General features: G+C 35.5%; 1 protein-coding gene across 6 annotated transcripts in view; it reads right to left on the reverse strand.

The window, feature by feature from the left end:
- Positions 1-739: 739 nt before the first annotated feature.
- Positions 740-18,743, reverse strand: part of TBC1D12 (TBC1 domain family member 12) — a 102,943-nt gene continuing 84,939 nt past the window's right edge. For 5 of the 6 annotated variants that reach the window (XM_019739845.2, XM_019739838.2, XM_074339366.1 and 2 more), the window contains 6 exons: positions 17,596-17,684; positions 16,625-16,696; positions 6,542-6,670; positions 6,174-6,283; positions 3,378-3,636; positions 740-2,611 (listed from right to left, as the gene is read on the reverse strand). In XM_019739845.2, coding sequence (XP_019595404.1) covers positions 2,543-2,611; positions 3,378-3,636; positions 6,174-6,283; positions 6,542-6,670; positions 16,625-16,696; positions 17,596-17,684 — 728 coding nt within the window. In that variant the 3' untranslated portion in view covers positions 740-2,542. Of the gene's footprint in view, positions 2,612-3,377; positions 3,637-4,259; positions 4,381-6,173; positions 6,284-6,541; positions 6,671-16,624; positions 16,697-17,595; positions 17,685-18,743 lie in introns of those variants that run through there. The other variant, XR_012498478.1, reaches the window with a different exon arrangement.

Raw genomic sequence — 18,743 nt, forward strand, 5'->3', positions numbered from 1 at the left:
AGGAAATGAAAAATCAAAATAAACCATATGGCATTATGAAGATAAATTATTCCTGATTATATGCTTTAGAATTATACCCTCCAACAGTGTAGACTCTAAAAAGTTGACTTTTCTAAATAAAAAATAGCACAGTCCTAAGCTTCAATGAAAGCTGTTATCATGAAGACAGAGACTTTGAAAATCTCTATGCCCTTTTGCAAATGCTACCTAACTTTTATTAAGTCAAATATATTCAAACCAATAACATTAAATGATGGTCATAAATGCAAAATAAATCAGCAAAAACTATAACTATGTTCTATGACTTTAGAAAATTATGCTAGTTACTGGAATCTTCTAGTAGCACTTAGATAATACAATGTAGACCAAGGCTAAAAGGACAGTGAAGTAGAAAACATATATATTGATTAAGTAGAGAAACAAATGAAACACCATATTAAATTTCAAATTATCTTGAGGACTATAGTAAAAGTTATTTTTTAACTGAAAATATACTTTAACAAAAAAAACCCGTCATATACTAACCATGTGAATAAACCCACATTGCCTGTATGGGAGGTTCAAGGGAAGAAACAGTACAATATTTTAGCTGCCAGTATGGTAAATCTCAAGAGGATGAAGGCCTAGTTCATCCCTTGGAAGAGAAATTTGGCCAAAAAAAAAGTTTACTCCTTTTTTTCTCCAAATGTGGTTAAATAAACCAGATATCCCCAAAGTAATGAAGACTCATTTCAAGTAATTACTCTGCTTACAAGTTTTATTTACACAGTAATTGTTAATAGTGGTTTTCAGTGAATTCATTGTATTTACATTTTTATATACACATTTATAAAGAAACTGTACAATAAAAAAAATGAGAAAAAGAAATATAGCAACGTAGGTCGAACTCAGGAAACAAATGCACAAAAGGAAGATTAAATTCAGGCAGGTGGTATAACCTCAATGAGATTACTGCCAAGGCTTACATTCCCTCTATCAGGGCCACCAATATGAAGGAAGTAGTTACCAGAGTTAAAAGTCATTCTAAAACCTATTAAGACCCTGGTACTCCCTCAATATTTTATTACACTACTAGTTTCCACTAAGCAAGCTCCTATTACAGGAGTTAACTTCTGAGGGCTCCACTAGTGGTCCCTAGGTTAGAATGACCCATGGGGTAAAAATATATGGACACCATCTGGTCCCATACTCCTAAAGAGGCAGTCACTACACTAACAAGGTTCTCAGGCTTGTTAGTTTGAAGACAATAGACCACTAACAGAAATAGTGTGCTTAAGTGTTGTTTCAAATCAAACTACAACATAAAAGCACACTATAAATCTAATTATTAACCAAATAGCATGTTATATAGATATTATTCATAATATTTAAGTAATTTATTTTAGGTTTAAGAATTAAACATATTACAAAATAAATTTAATGTCAATTTACCAATAATTAATAATTTCTTTATCCACTATACCATCAAAGTTAGACTCACTAGAAAAAAGTTAATTTTATCTTTTTTTTTTTAACTCTTATTTCCATTAATTAGAAAATTATGCACAGTGTTTTACAAGTCACGGACTTGGCTACATAGTAAGATTTCAAATTTCAAACTGGAATTAACAAATTTTGTTTCTACAGACAGTGAAATAATTTTAACTAAAAAATGTAAAGTCTTGCCACGTAGCATGCTATTTAAGAACTTTCAGAATTCATACTTTTTACTCTTACCAGTGAAAAACCTCATTTATATTTATGGACTTAGTCCCAAGTCTTCAGTCCACTAAAGTGCAAAGAACTTTCCTTCTACCAGTTAGCTGTCTTAAATTATTAGATGAACAACTTCTTAGACTAGAAACAGAAAGGCTAAAATTCTTCGAGTGATAGGAATTCCTTAAGGGAAAGAAACAATTTGCCTTCAAAAAGAAATAGACATGATACTGTGGGAAAACACCTAAACAAATGTGAAACAATTTCCCACCAATATTTCCAGCTCCCAGATAATCCAAATTTGCCCCAACCTGTGAATTAAGATCAACAACTTCAGTAACTTAAACAATTTACAACTAAAGTTGCTGACTCTTGGTTTATAATACCTTCAAAAGGTCAGAACTGGAGATTGACAATATTTGTATTAAGGTGTTTATTTCAAATAGTATTTTGGAAGTTAAAGTAGTATTTAACAATCCTGCTTTGACTTCCAAAGTGCCTTTATGATAATTGTTAGAAAAGAAAAGATGTAAAAATTTGAAGTATCTCCAACGCTGTTAAAAAAAATTTATTGCATTACTGTTCACTCCAAATTATGGAGTATAAACTAGCCATTTAAACTTCTTCCTTTGTAAAATGGCTATCCCTACAAAATACTTTTTGACTAATACTGTCAATAGGTTACTTATTTCATTTACTTCAGCCATGGAATTCAAAATCTGCAGTTTTCTATGTCTTGATTCTTTTAGATTTCTCCAGCATTTTCTTCCATGCTTTTTACATAAGAAATGAAAAACTTTTATCAAAAAACAAGTTTATATTCCAATTAGTCTGTTAATTTTGAAGATTAGCTTTTCAGAGCAGGACTAATATTCTTGTCTCCTTCTTTAATATCCTTCATCACAGATGCAAACACCTGGAATTACATAGAGTAAAGATTAATCCTCAAAAAACTACCATGCAGATTAAAGAGATTTAAATAACTACAGTTTATTAACATGAAAAAGATTTAGTATACTTAACTCTGTCCCAGAAGACTGCCATTCTCAAATACTCGTTTGTTTCAACCCAATTTTATAGTACATAATTAGATTCCAGTATTCATCACTTGTCAAATATTCTGAAATTACTATTTGGTAACAGAACATTTTCTGGACCAATATTCTTACACTTCATTTTCATAAGCAATAAAACTGAGCTTATAATACCTACTATCTATCATTCATGGAGCAGATGATAATGCTACTTTTTATGTCACTTAAGTTAGACTGCCAATGTTTGCTTCCCTAACAAGACTAAGCATCTAAAAAGCCAGGATCATACATTATATCCTTTCTATTGCAAATCCTTAGTACACAGCAGGTGTTCAATACAAATGTTGTCTTATTTGAAATAACAAAGTAATTATATATTTGCTTTGGCAAATAAATGACTACTGTAGATTGTACTTCACTAACCTCTTAAGATATTACTGACTTTACATAAAAATAAATCCACAGGTTTGGATAGATAAAAGAGGAGCAACTGTATTAAACTCTTTCCTTTTCACAGTTACAAATTATTTAAAAAATATATATTTTTTAATTTAAGCACTAACATTTGAGAAATATGTAATTTTTTAAAATAAAAAGTCAACTGATTGTTTTAACACATCTCTTTGAAGTAGGAAAATGTCACTCTACCTGAGTCCATTTTTTGGTGCTATTCTGCATCTGAATGGCTGCAATACAGCTGAACAGCTTTTCTGATGTGATATCTTCTGGCAATTTAGTTAGAAACTGTGCTATATGAATAAAATCCATCTGTAGGAGAATATCTTCATACAATCGGAGGATCCCTAATCCAGTCCTAAATAAAAATTCCTCCCCATCTCTGCAAAATACATCCCAGACTCGACAGGCCAGATCAAGTGGTAGTGATTTGCTATATAAGGTGAAGATCCTAAAATCAGGGGGGAAAAATAGTCATTGAAATTTTTCGTTTATTGATTCATTCACTCATTAAGCATCTCTATGTGAATAATACTTAATTAGGGATAAAAACGCAAATGACATATGGCTGTTTCCCTCAAAGAGCTTGAGTAGTAGGAAATTAATGTATTTATGTGAATTTACTACCTTATGTAGACATATGACCTAATACAAACTAGAGTGGCAGAAAGCCTAGTGCTTAAGGGTATGGCTCTGAAACTGGAATGCCTAACTTTGAATCTCAGATTCAACTAGTTAGATTTCAAACTTATTAGTTGTGTGATCTTGAGCAAGATATTTATCCTTCTTGTCCCTCAATTTCCTCATTAGTAAACAAAAGATAATAATACTATCTACGTCTCAGGATTGTATTGAAAATTAAAGGAGTTAATAAATTTAAAGTGTTTAGAACAGTGCCTGGTACATAAGAAATGCTCAGTAAAAGTTATTATTATTATGTATGAGAAACCCAAGTATCATCTTTTAGTAACCTAAATACAAAATTGTAAAGTCTTACTTCTCTCTTTTCTTCTTCCAGAAATACACACTGTTTTGTTTTGTTTTTGTTTTTTTCCTTAACCAAACTTTACTTACTACTTCTTTTGGAGCATGTATACACTCCAACAGAATCACCAAAATGGTTTTTTCCCATCCTTTCTGACAATGTCTGATCATATAATTCATTCATTATCCAGTGGTGCTTCAGGGTGGCATTCTGGTTGGGGAAGCAGGGAGAATAGGTGCTAGAGAACTTCTCTTAAAGTTGCCTTAGCAAAGAAACTACACATTTTTTAAACAGAATTTGTTTATTTGAGATTAGGCCTGATGAAACTTCAGAAAGGGAACCAAAAGCTCTCCCCCACACACAAAAAATGAATACCCTTTAGCACCGCCACTTATTTATTCCTGTTTTCTTGCACAATTGATTTTGGGATTTGTATATAGTAAGCTCAACAGAAGCAGTGGGGAAAAAATCCATGTCTACTTCTTAAATTATAAACATACATTTAATTATATAACAAAAAGAATACTCCTCATGGCACATGGAATACTAACGCACTATTCAAAATGAGAAAGGGCCCAGCAGTGCCTTGGCAGTTTCTGGTATACATCACTTCCTCATTATTGGTTTCATACTGCTCCCTGTATTAATTGTGATCCTGATTTGCCTCGTGTTCACATCCCTCAAGACTGACAATTGAGTTATTTTTTCCCCCTTCTTTACAGATTCAGTATTTGATCTTAGTCTTCTGGGTCCCATGATATAAAACCCTTCTTCTCCCTATTACCATGGGTCCTTCCCAGAGGAACTCCAATGTCCCTAGGGGGAATGGAAGAGAATACCTCGAAAAATAACTTCATTTTTTAAAAAAAAACTAAATAAAAGAAGCCCCAACCAAATGGGAAGACATCATATTTAACCAACACCATTATTTATTTTTCTGTATTAAAACTTAATATTATTTATATGAAACCCAATGATTTTAAATGATTAGGATAAGTTTAATGTTTCATGTATACTTTTAATAATCTATCTTAAGATCAACTGTTCCGGGCCAGCCCATGCTCCTAATGCCTAGGTTGCCGGTTCGATTCCCACATGGGCCAGTGAGCTGCGTCCTCTACAGACAGTTAAGATTGTGAATAATGGCCTTCTCTGGAGCTGGGCTTCAGTGATGTCGGCGTGAGTGGCTGTGGGCTACCGTGTGCTGCCATGAGCAGCGTGAGTAGCTGGCAGCCAACAAGAGGTGCCGTGAGCTGCAGTGAGGGGCTGACCAAAGACTGGCGACCGACTGCCTCAGCCGGGGGGAGCGCAAGGTTCATAATACCAGCATGGGCCAGGGAGTTGTGTCCTACACAACTAGACTGAGAAACAATGGCTTGAACCAGAGGTGGGGGGAGACAGAAGAAGGAGGAAAAAAAAAAAACAACTGTTCCATCTCTATGGCAAAATTCACCCCCACATTTATAATTTATAATTAACTGGCTACTGCTCACCAAAGTCTGAGGCAAACCCTCCAAGTTAAAACAGAAGAGCATTAGCACCTAAATAAGGCATCATTTCTCTGTCAGAAAGCTGGATAAAGCCTTGAAAAAAACAAAGCTCTCGATTAAAAAAACACACTATTACAACTATCATAAACCTTGGTGTGTGAAGCAAAATAAAGGGAATCAACTAACTCTTTATGAAAGCTTAGTATGTAGTAGGCATTGAATGAGATATTCCATGTAAAACACCCTCACTACAACTCAAGATATAGATATTACCATTCCCATTTTATAGATAAGAAATTGAAACATAAACTGAGGGATTCTGATTTCAACTCCATAGTCCATGTCGTAATCAAATGCCTCTCCACAAAAATATGAGAGTTTCTCTATTTGTAAGAGAATGGTGTTTTTTATATGTATGACCCCATGCAGGAGATTTACTCTAGTTCCTAAAACACACAAAAAGTTATACTTTGTTTCCTTTTAATTATTATATTTTATGTATGTTAGACTTACCAGTCTATCAAGTATATGTCTGGTGTAAGACTGTAAGATTTGAAATGAAGAAATAGTTTGGAGAGATTTTCTTCAAAAAATACTTCAAATGTTGCAAAATATTTCAACATCTAAAGATAGAAATATCAATAAAATATTAAAGAGCATGCTCTAAAAATAGAGAAATTAAATCCTTAATCATAAATTAACAAAACCTTAGCACCTCTCTCTGAATCTTTTCATCAAGCATTAATAAAACTATAATTCAATGAAAAGCTAATTTTAGATCAGATTATTTTAGTCTTCTATTGTTTTCACTCTAAAAGGGCATTCAGCTACTGAAACTGAGACAGTCAAAGGAAAACATGCTTCATTTCCGAAGTCCATACCATGCTGTGATCCACACGGAAGAAGGCCAGTTGGCATGGCTTATTGAGGAGATTTGCAAAGGCAATGAAGGCATCTGACTCCTCCAGATTGAGAATGAGAACTGCTGCTATGAAGGACATCCCTTGGACCTTCAAAGGGGAAAAAAACCTTAATCAAAATGTGCCTATAATAAATCTACAGCTTATTTTATTGCATTCCTAAAAAATTATAAGGTGACATTACAAGGTAAAATTAACCAAGATCTTTTCCCCAACAACAGTCACTATAAAGAACTCATTAATAATTATGAAATCTCCTTAATTTTAAATTTCTTAATCATGTGGTATAGTTTAAAAAGTATTAGGAAAAATTTTGGAAAAAAGGAAAAAGTACCAGCTTTTACGTGCTACAAAAGCCTGTCTCAGTGTGTTACTTAGTTTTCATTTTCTCTGTCTGAAGTCTTTCAAAGTACAGAATCACAAAGTTTAATGAAAATCAGGTGATTGTCTTCATTGTTATAACATATCTGTCTGAGGCAGAAAGTGAGGAATTAAGAATAAAAGATATGTATGAGAAGTGCTGTTGAAATTCCAAGAAAGACGAGGTTGGGAAGGTTGAGACAGTAAGGCTGGATTCCTGGAAAAGCAGGAGAAAAAATAAGAAAAAAACCATTCCAAGATAGGAAAGATGTATGAGTAAAGACATGCAGAACTAGCCCAGTTGGAGCACAGGATTTAAAATGGGAATGGGAGAAATTACAAAAGGTGGCATGAATTTACAAATTGTGAAAGGCCTTGAGTAAAAGGCTAAGCTACCTACAAGAGGCTTGCTTGTGAGCTATGGGGAGTTATTGTACATTTCTGAGAAAATAGGTAGTATGGAATAGATACTGTAAAAAATATTCATTCTTTCATTTAAAAAAGTTTATCAAACACTTACTTCTTCTGATAGAAATTTGCATAATAGACTTACAGAGACACCACTAAGAATATTTGCAGTGATACCTCTGTTTGTTTCTATTTTCTCAGGACCTTTAAATTTTTGAGTGCACTTCAATTTGAAATCCCATTCTATTACTATACTATCTTGAAACTTCTGTTACCAGAGTGACCAATGATATTTATCATAAAACCCAATGGGCACTTTCCTACCCACTTAGCAGAATTCCTTTAGCTTCTGTGATCCAATATTTCTTTGTTCTTCCGACTTCTCTGGCTTTTTCTGAGTACTCTTAGCAACTAAACAGTAGTTGCCTATTTGGTTTTCTAGAATATAAATTCTATGAGAATAGAGCCTGTGGTAGGTAGGCAGAATAATTTGCCCATGAAGATATCCACATCCTAATCCTGGAACCTGTGAAAATGTTACCAACAATGGCAAAAGGGACTCTGCAAACATGATTAAATTAAAAATCCTGCAATGGGAAGATTATCCTGGATTAGGTGGGTGGGCCCAATGTAATTATCACGAGGGTCCCTATAAGTGAAAGAGGGAGGCAGAAGAATAAACGGAGTTTTGAGGATCCTACATTATTGGCTTGGAAGCACCAAGGAATGTAGGCAGCCTCTGGAAGCTAAAAAGGGCAAGGAAATGGATTCTCTTCTAGAACCCTGTTCTCTTCTGGAGTAGGAACATAGCCGTACCAATACTTTGACTAGAGCCTAGTAAAATCTATTTTGAACGCTGACCACCAAAGCTGTCAGATATCGAATCTGTGTTGCTTAACACCATTAAGTTTCTGGGATCATTTGCTATGACAATAGGAAACTACTAATACAGAGACAAGGCTGTGTCTGTTTGTTTACAATTGTATTCTTAATACCAGAATTTGTGCCCAATGTATGCAAGGAGCAAATTGTTAAACATCTGTAATAGAAGGGTAGTGAAGCAAACAGAAGGGATTAAAATATATTTAATTGAGGGAATTCTGGTGAAGATGGCAGAGCAGGTAAACACTGTGCTTACCTCCTCTCATGACCACAGCAAAGTCAACTAAACTATAGAACAACCATCGTTGAGAATAACCTGAACTCTAGCTGCATCAAAGTCCTACAACTAAGAACATACAGAAGAAGTCAACTTGAGACTGGCAGGAATGAGGAGATGTGGACTGGGCTGGTCCCACACACACGTAACCTTTAAAAATTGGGAGTATCTCAGCTGTGAAGATCCCCCCTGGAGACTAAGGGGTCCCAGTCTCACACCAGGCTCCCCACCCCAGGGTTCCAGTGCTGAGGAGAGATGTCCTCATAACTTCTGACTGTGAAAACCAGCAGATTATGGCTCAGTGAGACAGGGTGGCTGGAGTTCCTCTTAAAGGGCTTATACACAGACTTATTCATTGATGGATTCACTCACTTTGAGCTCCAGTGCTGGGGCACCAGGTCAAAAGGCATAAGAACATAAAGGGATGAACTGAGCTGTCTGGTTTCAGGGCGAGGACTGGAGAGGCAGCTTTCTCCCAGACAAAATGCTGGCAGAAGCCATAATTCCTTTGCTGAGCCCTCCCCATTACTGAAGTTCAGACACACTTGGTCACCATATCTGAGTCTCTATCATCCTGGCTAACAGCCATCCTCTGCCTAGCCATAGGTGATTCCCTGACACCCTGTCCCACCCAAATCGCGAGCCCACCCAAGCTGCTTTCAGTGACTTTTCCATATGAACAGCCTATCTTGGCTCATGCCTGCAGACTTTATTAAAATTTCTCAAAGGTTCACAAAACCTAAAAAGCAGCATCTGGCCACCATGTGTCCCATACCTCTTGCTAAGCAGCCCCAAGCATGACACTACTGGCAGGTGGCATCAGTTCATGGCTTGGCCTCTTGATGCACCTTCAAGCCCTGCACAAGTGGCAGCCATCTGCAGATTGCTTTGGGGCTCATACCAGGTAGCCCTGGGCAGGGCACTGGTTGAGGCTGAACTTGGCCTGCAGTGGGGCCCTTCCCAGGAGGCCCTGGGACTGCCACACTGGGTAGCCAGCTTTGAACCAAGCCAGAGCACCACTCAGCCACCTCCAAGGATGAAACACCCAAAGGGAAGAGTGGGCAAGCACCAGAACCCTGCTAAAGTGAACCCTGCTCTGTAGGGTCAGCCCTGCACAACACCTCCTCCAATGTAGTCATGGCCAGTCCTCACAACCAATCAGCCTGAGGGTCAAGCCCTTTTAGTGATGTACAAACAGGAACCAAGGCTCAACTACAACAGGGCACATGAGGGGCACCACCTGGAGCACCTGGCTCAGCTGACCAGGGAGACTATGCCACTGGACACCTACTATACAAGTCCACTCTACTAAGACCAGGAGACACAGCAGCTCTACCTAATATATAGAAACAAACACAGGGAGGCAGCCAAAAGGAGGAGACAAAGAAACATGTCCCAAATGAAAGAACAGAACACAACTCCAGAATAAGAACTAAACAAAATGGAGACAAGCAATCTACCAGACAAAGAGTTCAAAACACTGGTTATAATGATCCTCAAAGATTTCAGGGAGAACTTAGACAAAGAGATAAGAAACATAGAGATGGAAGGAGAAAACATAAAAAAAACAGTTAAAATGAAGTATACAAGAGAGGAGGGGGTTGGTAGGTAAGGGTAAAGAGGATCAAATACACGGTGATGGAAGGAGAACTAACTCTCAGTGAACACACAATGTGATATATAGATGATGTATTACAGAATTGTACACTTGAAATCTATGTAACTTTACTAACAATTGTCACCCCAATAAACTTTAATTTTAAAAAAATGAAGAATATAATAACTGAAATGAAGAACATATTAGAGGAAATCAACAGTAGATTAGATGGAGCAGAGGTCCAAATCAGCAATTTAGAAGATAAGGTAGCAGAAAACACCCATTCAGAACAGCGAAAAAAAAAAAAAAAAGAAATCCAAGAAAACAATGACAGTTTAAGGGGCGTTTGGGACAACATCAAGCATACCAACATTCAGATCACAGGGGTACCAGAAGGAGAAGACAGAGAACAAGAAACTTAAAACCTATTTGAAGAAATAATGACGGAAAATTTCACTGACATGGCAAAGGAAATAAAAGCCCAGGAAGTGCACAGAGTTTCAAACAAGATGAACCCAAAGAGGCCCACACCAAGACACATCATAATTAAAATGCCAAAAATTAAAGAAAAAGAGAGACTCTTAAAAGCAGCAAGAGAAAAGCAGTTAGCTACCTACAAGGGAGCTCCCAGATGACTGTCAACTGATTTCTCAACAGAAACTTTGCAAACAAGAAGGGACTGGCATAAAATATTCAAAGTCATGAAAATCAAGGACCTACAACCAAGATTACTCTACCCAGCAAAAGTATCATTTAAAATTTAAGGAGAGATAAACACTTCCCAGACAAGAAAAATCTAAAGGAGCTCATCACCACCACACCAGAAGTATTACAAGAAACATCTAGGGGACTTATTTAAGAAGAAAAATAAAAGATCAAATATATGAATAATAAAATGGCAATAACTACATATCTATCAACAATTACTTTAAATGAAAACAGATTAAATGCCCCAATCAAAAGATGGGTGGCTGAAAGGATAAGAAAACAAGACCCTTTCGTATGCTGCCTATAAGAGACTCATTTCAGATCAAAAGACACACACACAGACTGAAAGTAAAGGGATGGAAAAAGATATTTCATGAAAATGAAAATGAAAAAAAACAAAAACAAAAAAAAAAACTGGGGTAGCGATACTTATACCAGATAAAATAGACTTTAAAACAAAGGCTATAACAAGAAACAAAGACCCAGTAATCCCACGACTAGGTATTTATCCGAAGAAACCCAAAATGCTATTTCAAGGGGACATGTGTATCCATATGTTCATGGCAGCATTGTTTACAATGGCCAGAATGTGGAGGCTGCCTGGGTGTCCACTGATGGATCAACTGATAAAGAGGTGGTGGTACGTATATACAATGGAATATTGCTCAGCCATGGAAGGGAATGGGTTCTTGCCATTTGCAGTGGCATGAATGGACCTGGAGAGTATTGTGCTGAGTGGAGTATGTCAGACAGAGAAAGACAGATGCAATGTGATTTCACTTATATGTAGAATCTAAATAACAAAATAAACAAACAAACTCATACATACAGAGAATATTTTGATAGTTGCCAGATGGGAGGGGGTATGGGGGGGTGGGTGAAAAAGAGTAACGGATTAAGAAGTACAAGTTGGTTGTTACAAAGTAGTCATGGGGATGTAGGATACAGCATAAGAAATACAGTCGATAATATTGTAATAACTATGTATGGTGTCAGATGGGTACTAACTAGATTTATTGAGGTAATAGATGGGAGGGGGTTGGGGGCAGGGTGAAAAAGTTGAAGGGATTAAGAAGTACACATTGGTACTTACAAAATAATCATAGGGATGTAAAGCATGGGGAATATAGTCAATAATATGGTAATAACTATGCATAGTCCCAGGTGGATACAACTAGACTTGTCAGGGGGATCACTTCTTAAATTATGTAAGTGTCTAACCACTATGCTGTAAATTAATATAATACTCAATGGCAACTATAATTGAAAAATTAAAACCAGGTTGGGGGGAAGGTGAAGGGGAATAATAGGTTCAAATTTCCAGGTATAACACAAATAAATCTTAGGGATGTAATATACAGCATAGGAATATAGTCAATAATATTGTGATAGTGTGGTATGGTGTCCGATGGTTGCTAGACTTATCATGGTGATCACTTTTTTAGGTATATAAATGTTGAATAACTATTGTGTACACCTGAAACTAATATAATATTGTATATTAGCTATATTTTAATAAAAAATCTTTGAAAAATAAATTTAAAAATATATTTTATTGAATCTTAAGATGATGTTTATTGCAAATATTTTATATATAATTAAAAAAAGAATTGCTGCCAATTAAAAAATTACAATGCTTAGAATTTTTACTTTATGCATATTCATAGAGCTAGTAAAGCTCATTTAGATTTACCATATATAACTCTTTTGTATACATGAAAAGAAAACAAGAAAAATGAAGTTATCTCTACACTTTCTATGAATATTCTACAGTATTTATCAACTTGCAGTGTGATTCACTGGCACATCACTTATGTAGTATTTCTAGAAAAAAAAGTATAACCTAAATCTAATCATGAGGAAATGATCGAAAAATACTACTAAAATTTATTAAAAAGGGTCATTGTGAAAACATGAGGAATGACTCTTCAAAAGTATCACTATCATGACCATAGAAAAAACTAAATTAAAGGAGGCTAAGGACATATGACAACTAAATGCCACATGTAACTCTACCTGGATCCCAGAAGAGGGTATGGAGTGGAGCTACTGCAACTTTTCTGTTAGTTTGAAGATCTTCAAAATAAAATCTTGAGAAACAAACAAAAACACACAAAGAAAAAAAAACACCCTATATACGAGGTGTGATCATAAAATACGGTGAATGTTTAAATTAAAAAAGAAATTTATTACAGTAAAAGACACATTGTCACTAATCCCCCACAAAATACTCCCCCTCGCTTCAAACACATTTATCCTATCGTTCTTACCACTTTCTGAAGCAGTTCTGGAAGTCCTTTTTCATGAGTGTGTTTAGTTGCGCTGTCGTGGCTGCCTCGATGTCCTGAATCGATTCAAACATTTACCTGTCATGGTCATTTTGACTCTGGGGAAGAGCCAGAAGTCGCATGGTGCCAGAGACAGTGAATAAGATGGATGAGGACACATTGTAATGTTTTTATTTGACAGAAAATGCCATACCAAAAGCGATTTGTGACACAGAGCTTTTCCACTGTGACCAAAACATACGATGAGAGCCATCCAACGGAAAGGCAGAGATCTTCAATACCGGAAGCATGGAATCAAACCTTAGTAACAGTGTGTGACAAGTCTGAACTTGTTCGGTGCAGTCAGTTAGGTATGAGCAATGGCTGAGAGAAGGTGTGTTTTAAAGTGTGCCATAAATCATCCTCCATCATGACAACGCTCCATGTCACACATCATTTCTGGTACACAGTAACCTTTGTCAAATAAATACATCATGGTGTGTCCTTATCCATCTTATTCACCGGATCTGGCACCATGTGACTTCTGGCTCTTCCCCAAAGTCAAAATGATTCATTCAGGACATCGAGTCAGCCATGACAGCGCAACTAAAGACACTCATGAAAGAGGACTTCCAGAACTGCTTCAGAAAGTGGCAAGAACAATGGGATAAGTGTGATTGAAGCGGATGGGGGGGACGGGGGGTGTGTGTATTTTGAGGGGAATTAATGACAATGTGTCTTTTACTGTAATTTTTTTTAATTTAAACATTCACCATATTGACTGATCATACTCACATAGACCACCCAGCTTAAGAAATAAAATTTTGCCTGTTGAATGAAGCACCAGTGTAAGCCACATACTTTCTGTCACTTTTTCTTCCTCCCTTCCCCTATGCCTGGCTAGGACTTGGGAGGAGGTAATTTACTCAGATTCCCTATTCTTTATTATCCTTGCAGACACACACAGATCTTATTTTAGGGATTTGACTGATAATCACTACAGAGAAATAAGAGCTATACTGAAAAAAAAATGTGGAAAAGTTATAAAGCTTACAAATTTCTTATGGTAATGCCTGAGCCCTGGTCTATAGTTCCTGACTCACCCCGAGATACTGGGAAATTTTGTCTGTCTTCTCACTTCCACTTTTATGAGGCACCCACCTTAGAGCCCCACCATAGTTCAAGTCCAGTTTACTGTATGTGCCAGTAGATATAATCTAGGCAAAATAATACCCACCTACCTACCTCCTTGCTTCAAAGGAGAAAGCTTGTATCAGAGAACCTAAACAGACACTCAATACTCAAGTGTTTTACTCTACTCAGTAGTAATCTACAACCATTTCCTCATGGTGAAAAACTAACACAATTCAACAAGCTAAACAACAGAGGCCTTAAACTGGGATAAATGTATCCTGGAGGTACATAAAGATTTTCCAAAGAGTACACCATACATTTTCATTGATTATTTCAAGGGAATCCATTTTACAGATCCTCAATTTACATGTTTTCTTTTCTAAACATGATCTGCCTGAGAATATCACTGCATTCACAGTGCAATGGATGAGAAAAGCCACAGTCCTCACCCGTTACAAAATATACTATGGTGAACTTCTCTGAGGCATGAAATGTGAAACAAAAGGGTAATTCCAAATATTCTTTGGGGAAAGTCTCTGGCTTCCCTGTCATATAAATGAATAAAAATATGAATTCCATTATGTATTTGAATAGAGATGAGTAATAACAATTTTTATTTAGTGACCTTACTTCTTCTATATCACACCTTTTCTCAAAGAATGCATAGCCCTTGAGGGCAAGTCCCAGGAGAACAAATAAAGAAAATAGCGATATAGATTGGTGACCTTGGTCCTTTTAATTATAACTGGAATGTGAACTATTACCATATTTTTTCAAGATGTACTAAATAAATTCCACAGATAAAACTTGTGCTTTTATTTGTAGTTTTGTTATTCATGTGTTATTCATTAATGCAGCTACAAACAATTTTGTCAAATTACATCATGAAATATGTATTCCAATATAGTTTATATTATTCTTATCTCATCTTATAAAATAAGTCTGATTTGGCTGACTGGCTTGCCATTGAGGCTTAACATTACCAGTTAAACCTAACTGGTTATACGGTGGTCATTTCACATAAATTCAAAGAGTTAATAAATGTGTATTCTGTAAAATATTAATGAAGAGCTTGTTCATATTTTTCTGTAAATGGATAATGATATATCAAATCATGAGTGTTTAAATTCCACTGGTTACATTTTTTAAAAAAGATAGTTTTATTTTAAAATGTCAATATTTCATAAATGGTAAAAATTAAACCCTTTACAAATAAACTCATGATGAAAAAATTTTAATGTCAACTTGAAATGTGAAGGGGTTACAAAATGTTCTTACAATTCTATTACAGAATACATAAGCAAGAGAGTTTAGACGCTTCACTCAAATTTCACTTTCTCCATAAAGACTATCTGACAATATTCTTTAATACTACAACCTGCCCCATCCCCAAATCTGGCACTTTCCCCTATTACTCTGCTATGCGTTTTCCATAGCACTTATCACCTTTTAATATAACATGATTTATTTATTTGTTTGTTGTTTATTGTCTGTCTCCTCCTCCTTCTAAACCGTAAGTGTCTTTTATTCAGTGAGGTATCTCAAGTACCTAGAACAATGCCTGGCATATAGCAATAAAAATTTGTTGCGCTGATGAATAAACGAAAAAATATACAAATAAACATGCAACAAAATAGAGTAAGTTGTACGAGGTAGCCACCCTATGGTGCAGTCTCAAAAATTCTTCTATTTTAAGACATAGGTGAGAAGATGGTTTCATGACTTCTGGTTAAACATGGCAAATTGAACACTCATATTTTCCTTTGTTGCCTCCCAAATCCAACTAAACTGACAGTAAAGAAAAAAATATTAACCTAGGAGGACAAAGAAAATAAAAAATACATAAATAGTAGATAATAACATTTTAGAAATTTTAATTTAACTAAATGGAGAATGTTAAAACTAAAGTATCTGCAGAGGAAAAAGCCAATAAGCAACAAGCCAATTTAGCCACAAAATCTGGAAGGCTCAGGAACTGAAGGCATCAGGTACCTCTGAAATTGAAGGTAGGGCTAAAATTAGGATCGGCTGATAATCTGTAAAAGGTGCAAATCCCCTGACCTATCCAAGAGACAGGTGCCTATCCTTCCCTCAACCTGGCAGTACATAAGAAGTTTATTTCTGGAGGTACAGTCAGGAAAAGGCAGGTTAGGGAGAAGGAGATGAGGCACCACACCTACAGCAGTGGCAATAAAAGTTTAGAAATCCCAAGTTGCTCTCCCCAAGAGCTGGCAGCCAGTCTCATAAGCCTCTAGTAGGAGATGGAAAGATGACGCTCTGGCTAGGTAAGTTGATAGGTCCAAGAAGAAAAGACACAGAGGTCCACACATTTGGGAGCTAACACAAAATAATATACTTAGATCTAAGATTAAATGTTTATATTCAAAAAACAGATTGAAACAAATACTTACATAACCAACATCAGGTCTGTAACATGTATATGCCCCTAAGATACTGTGTAAGACATCATGATACGGGCCACCCTTAGGAGAGAAAAACAAAATGTCAAACTATACAAATAATTGACTCTAAGTTAATTCTCAAACAACATGTTAATAAACTCTAGCATTTCCTAAGTGACTAGTTTTAGTTAGTATATTTAATCATTGTCAGAAATATTCTAAATGCACTCTACTAAAATGTTTTCTAAACAATTAATAAATAAAGACCTGAATCCTGAACAATAAAAAAAGTCAGACAAACTCACTTGATGGATATAAGCTATATAGTGTATGTATAATTTCAAAGACTTCTAGATTTTGGGACAATAAGATTATGATGAAAACAGATTGTTTAATTTTATATAACACAATTTCAGCAAAAAAAAAATACCATCAAGCTACACTAAATTATGATTAATAATTTTAATCTTAATGGTAAAAAATTTTGTCTTATCAATCTAAAGAGAGGAATTTGATGTGTAAAGATTTGAGTCAAATATAAAGTACCCGTAAAATGTAATCATTTCTCATAAAGTATAAGCAACTTTATAACAGCCTCTGCACAAAAAGAACACCTTTTCCTATTTCAATAGTAATTCTGAAAAAAGTTTAAGTTTTGGGACAAATTTCTTTGTATTTTAACAATTTACTAGGCAAAAATGCTAAAATGCAAATATCTTACAGAATAAAAAATAAAAGAAATTCACCTTAATAAAAATTCATCTAGCACCTACTACATAAAAGGTATATGTGCTATGCTAACTGCAATGCATTCAGTCAGTAGAATAAAATAATTACTTTTTCTACTAGTTTCACACTTTTTATATCAAGTTCACCAATTTCTATAGTTTTGCCTTTTTAAAAAACAGTAGCTATGAATTTAGAGAATCTGTTCCCTTGGATTAAAAAAAAGTAGTTAAAAATTAGTTAGAAACTCCCACCTTCTGAAAGATGTAGAGAGATGGAAATGTACGGGATATATCCAACTTAATTAATTCCAGACTGGCCTCCCGATCAGCAACAGATATACCTGTATTTGCCAGATAGATAAAATGAAAGTGATTAGTTGGCTACACCCAGTTCATTCTTGTAAACACAGAATGATCATATAGCATATACGTTACTTAAGGAAAGTTAAAAGCTGAACAATCAAGAAGTTTAAAGAAATGCCACATAGCTTTTGCTTGAACTCTATTAGAGCATCTTAGATGAAGAAAATATCTATATTTATCAGAAAGATGTATAGTGAAGGATTTCCACTTCCAATTTTTATAGAAGACAGAGGGTAGAACGTAGGGTTTTTTTTTTTTGACAGTAGGTAAACTATCGCTCCCACAATAACTAGGAAAAAACAAACACATTTCAAATATTACATGTTTCTTTTAAAAGGTACAAGAGAGCTGTGTACACAGAGAGGTTGAGAATTAAATCTCAGGAATGAAGAGCCCTTCCTAGCTGAGTGATACCAGTGGCCATTTTTCTTCTTGGGGCACCTCCCAAGTCTGGGCCTGGACTCAGGATTGAGCATGTTATAGACAAAGGTACTCTGCTTGGGGAAAGAGAAACCAAAAGAACTTTTCATAGCCAGGTAAGACTGATGTGATAGATAAAGCCTGGAGGTGTACCTGATTTCCTCCTATGGGACTTTTACTGAGTGCTACTGTACTGCAAAAAACCAGGTTGAAAAGACAAATTGAAATCACCCAAAATCATATGGTCCTTGGGAGAGAGTCTCATAGAGGAAGGAGCCTGTAATCAAAATAGGACAGTTCTTCCCATCAAGAAATTTGAAACTAGAGATGAACTAAGTCTACCTAAAGCTGCAACCATGCTCCAACCTAGCTCGGTTACTGACTGAACTGAGGCGATGACCCAACTGCTAACAAAAGAACATGCTTCCTTTGCAGGGGAAACATCAGATTCAGCTTATACATTCTTTTTATATATGACTGACATACAATTAAAAATTTTAAGATAATGCAAAGAAGCATGAAAATATAATTTCTAATCAAGGGGAAAAACAGCCAATAGAAGGAGACCTGCAGATAATCCAGTACTGAAATTAACAAACAAGAGCATTATTTGCTAT

This window comes from Rhinolophus sinicus, linkage group LG07 (genome assembly GCF_036562045.2).
Source record: "Rhinolophus sinicus isolate RSC01 linkage group LG07, ASM3656204v1, whole genome shotgun sequence".
Classification (NCBI taxonomy): Eukaryota; Metazoa; Chordata; class Mammalia; order Chiroptera; family Rhinolophidae; genus Rhinolophus; species Rhinolophus sinicus.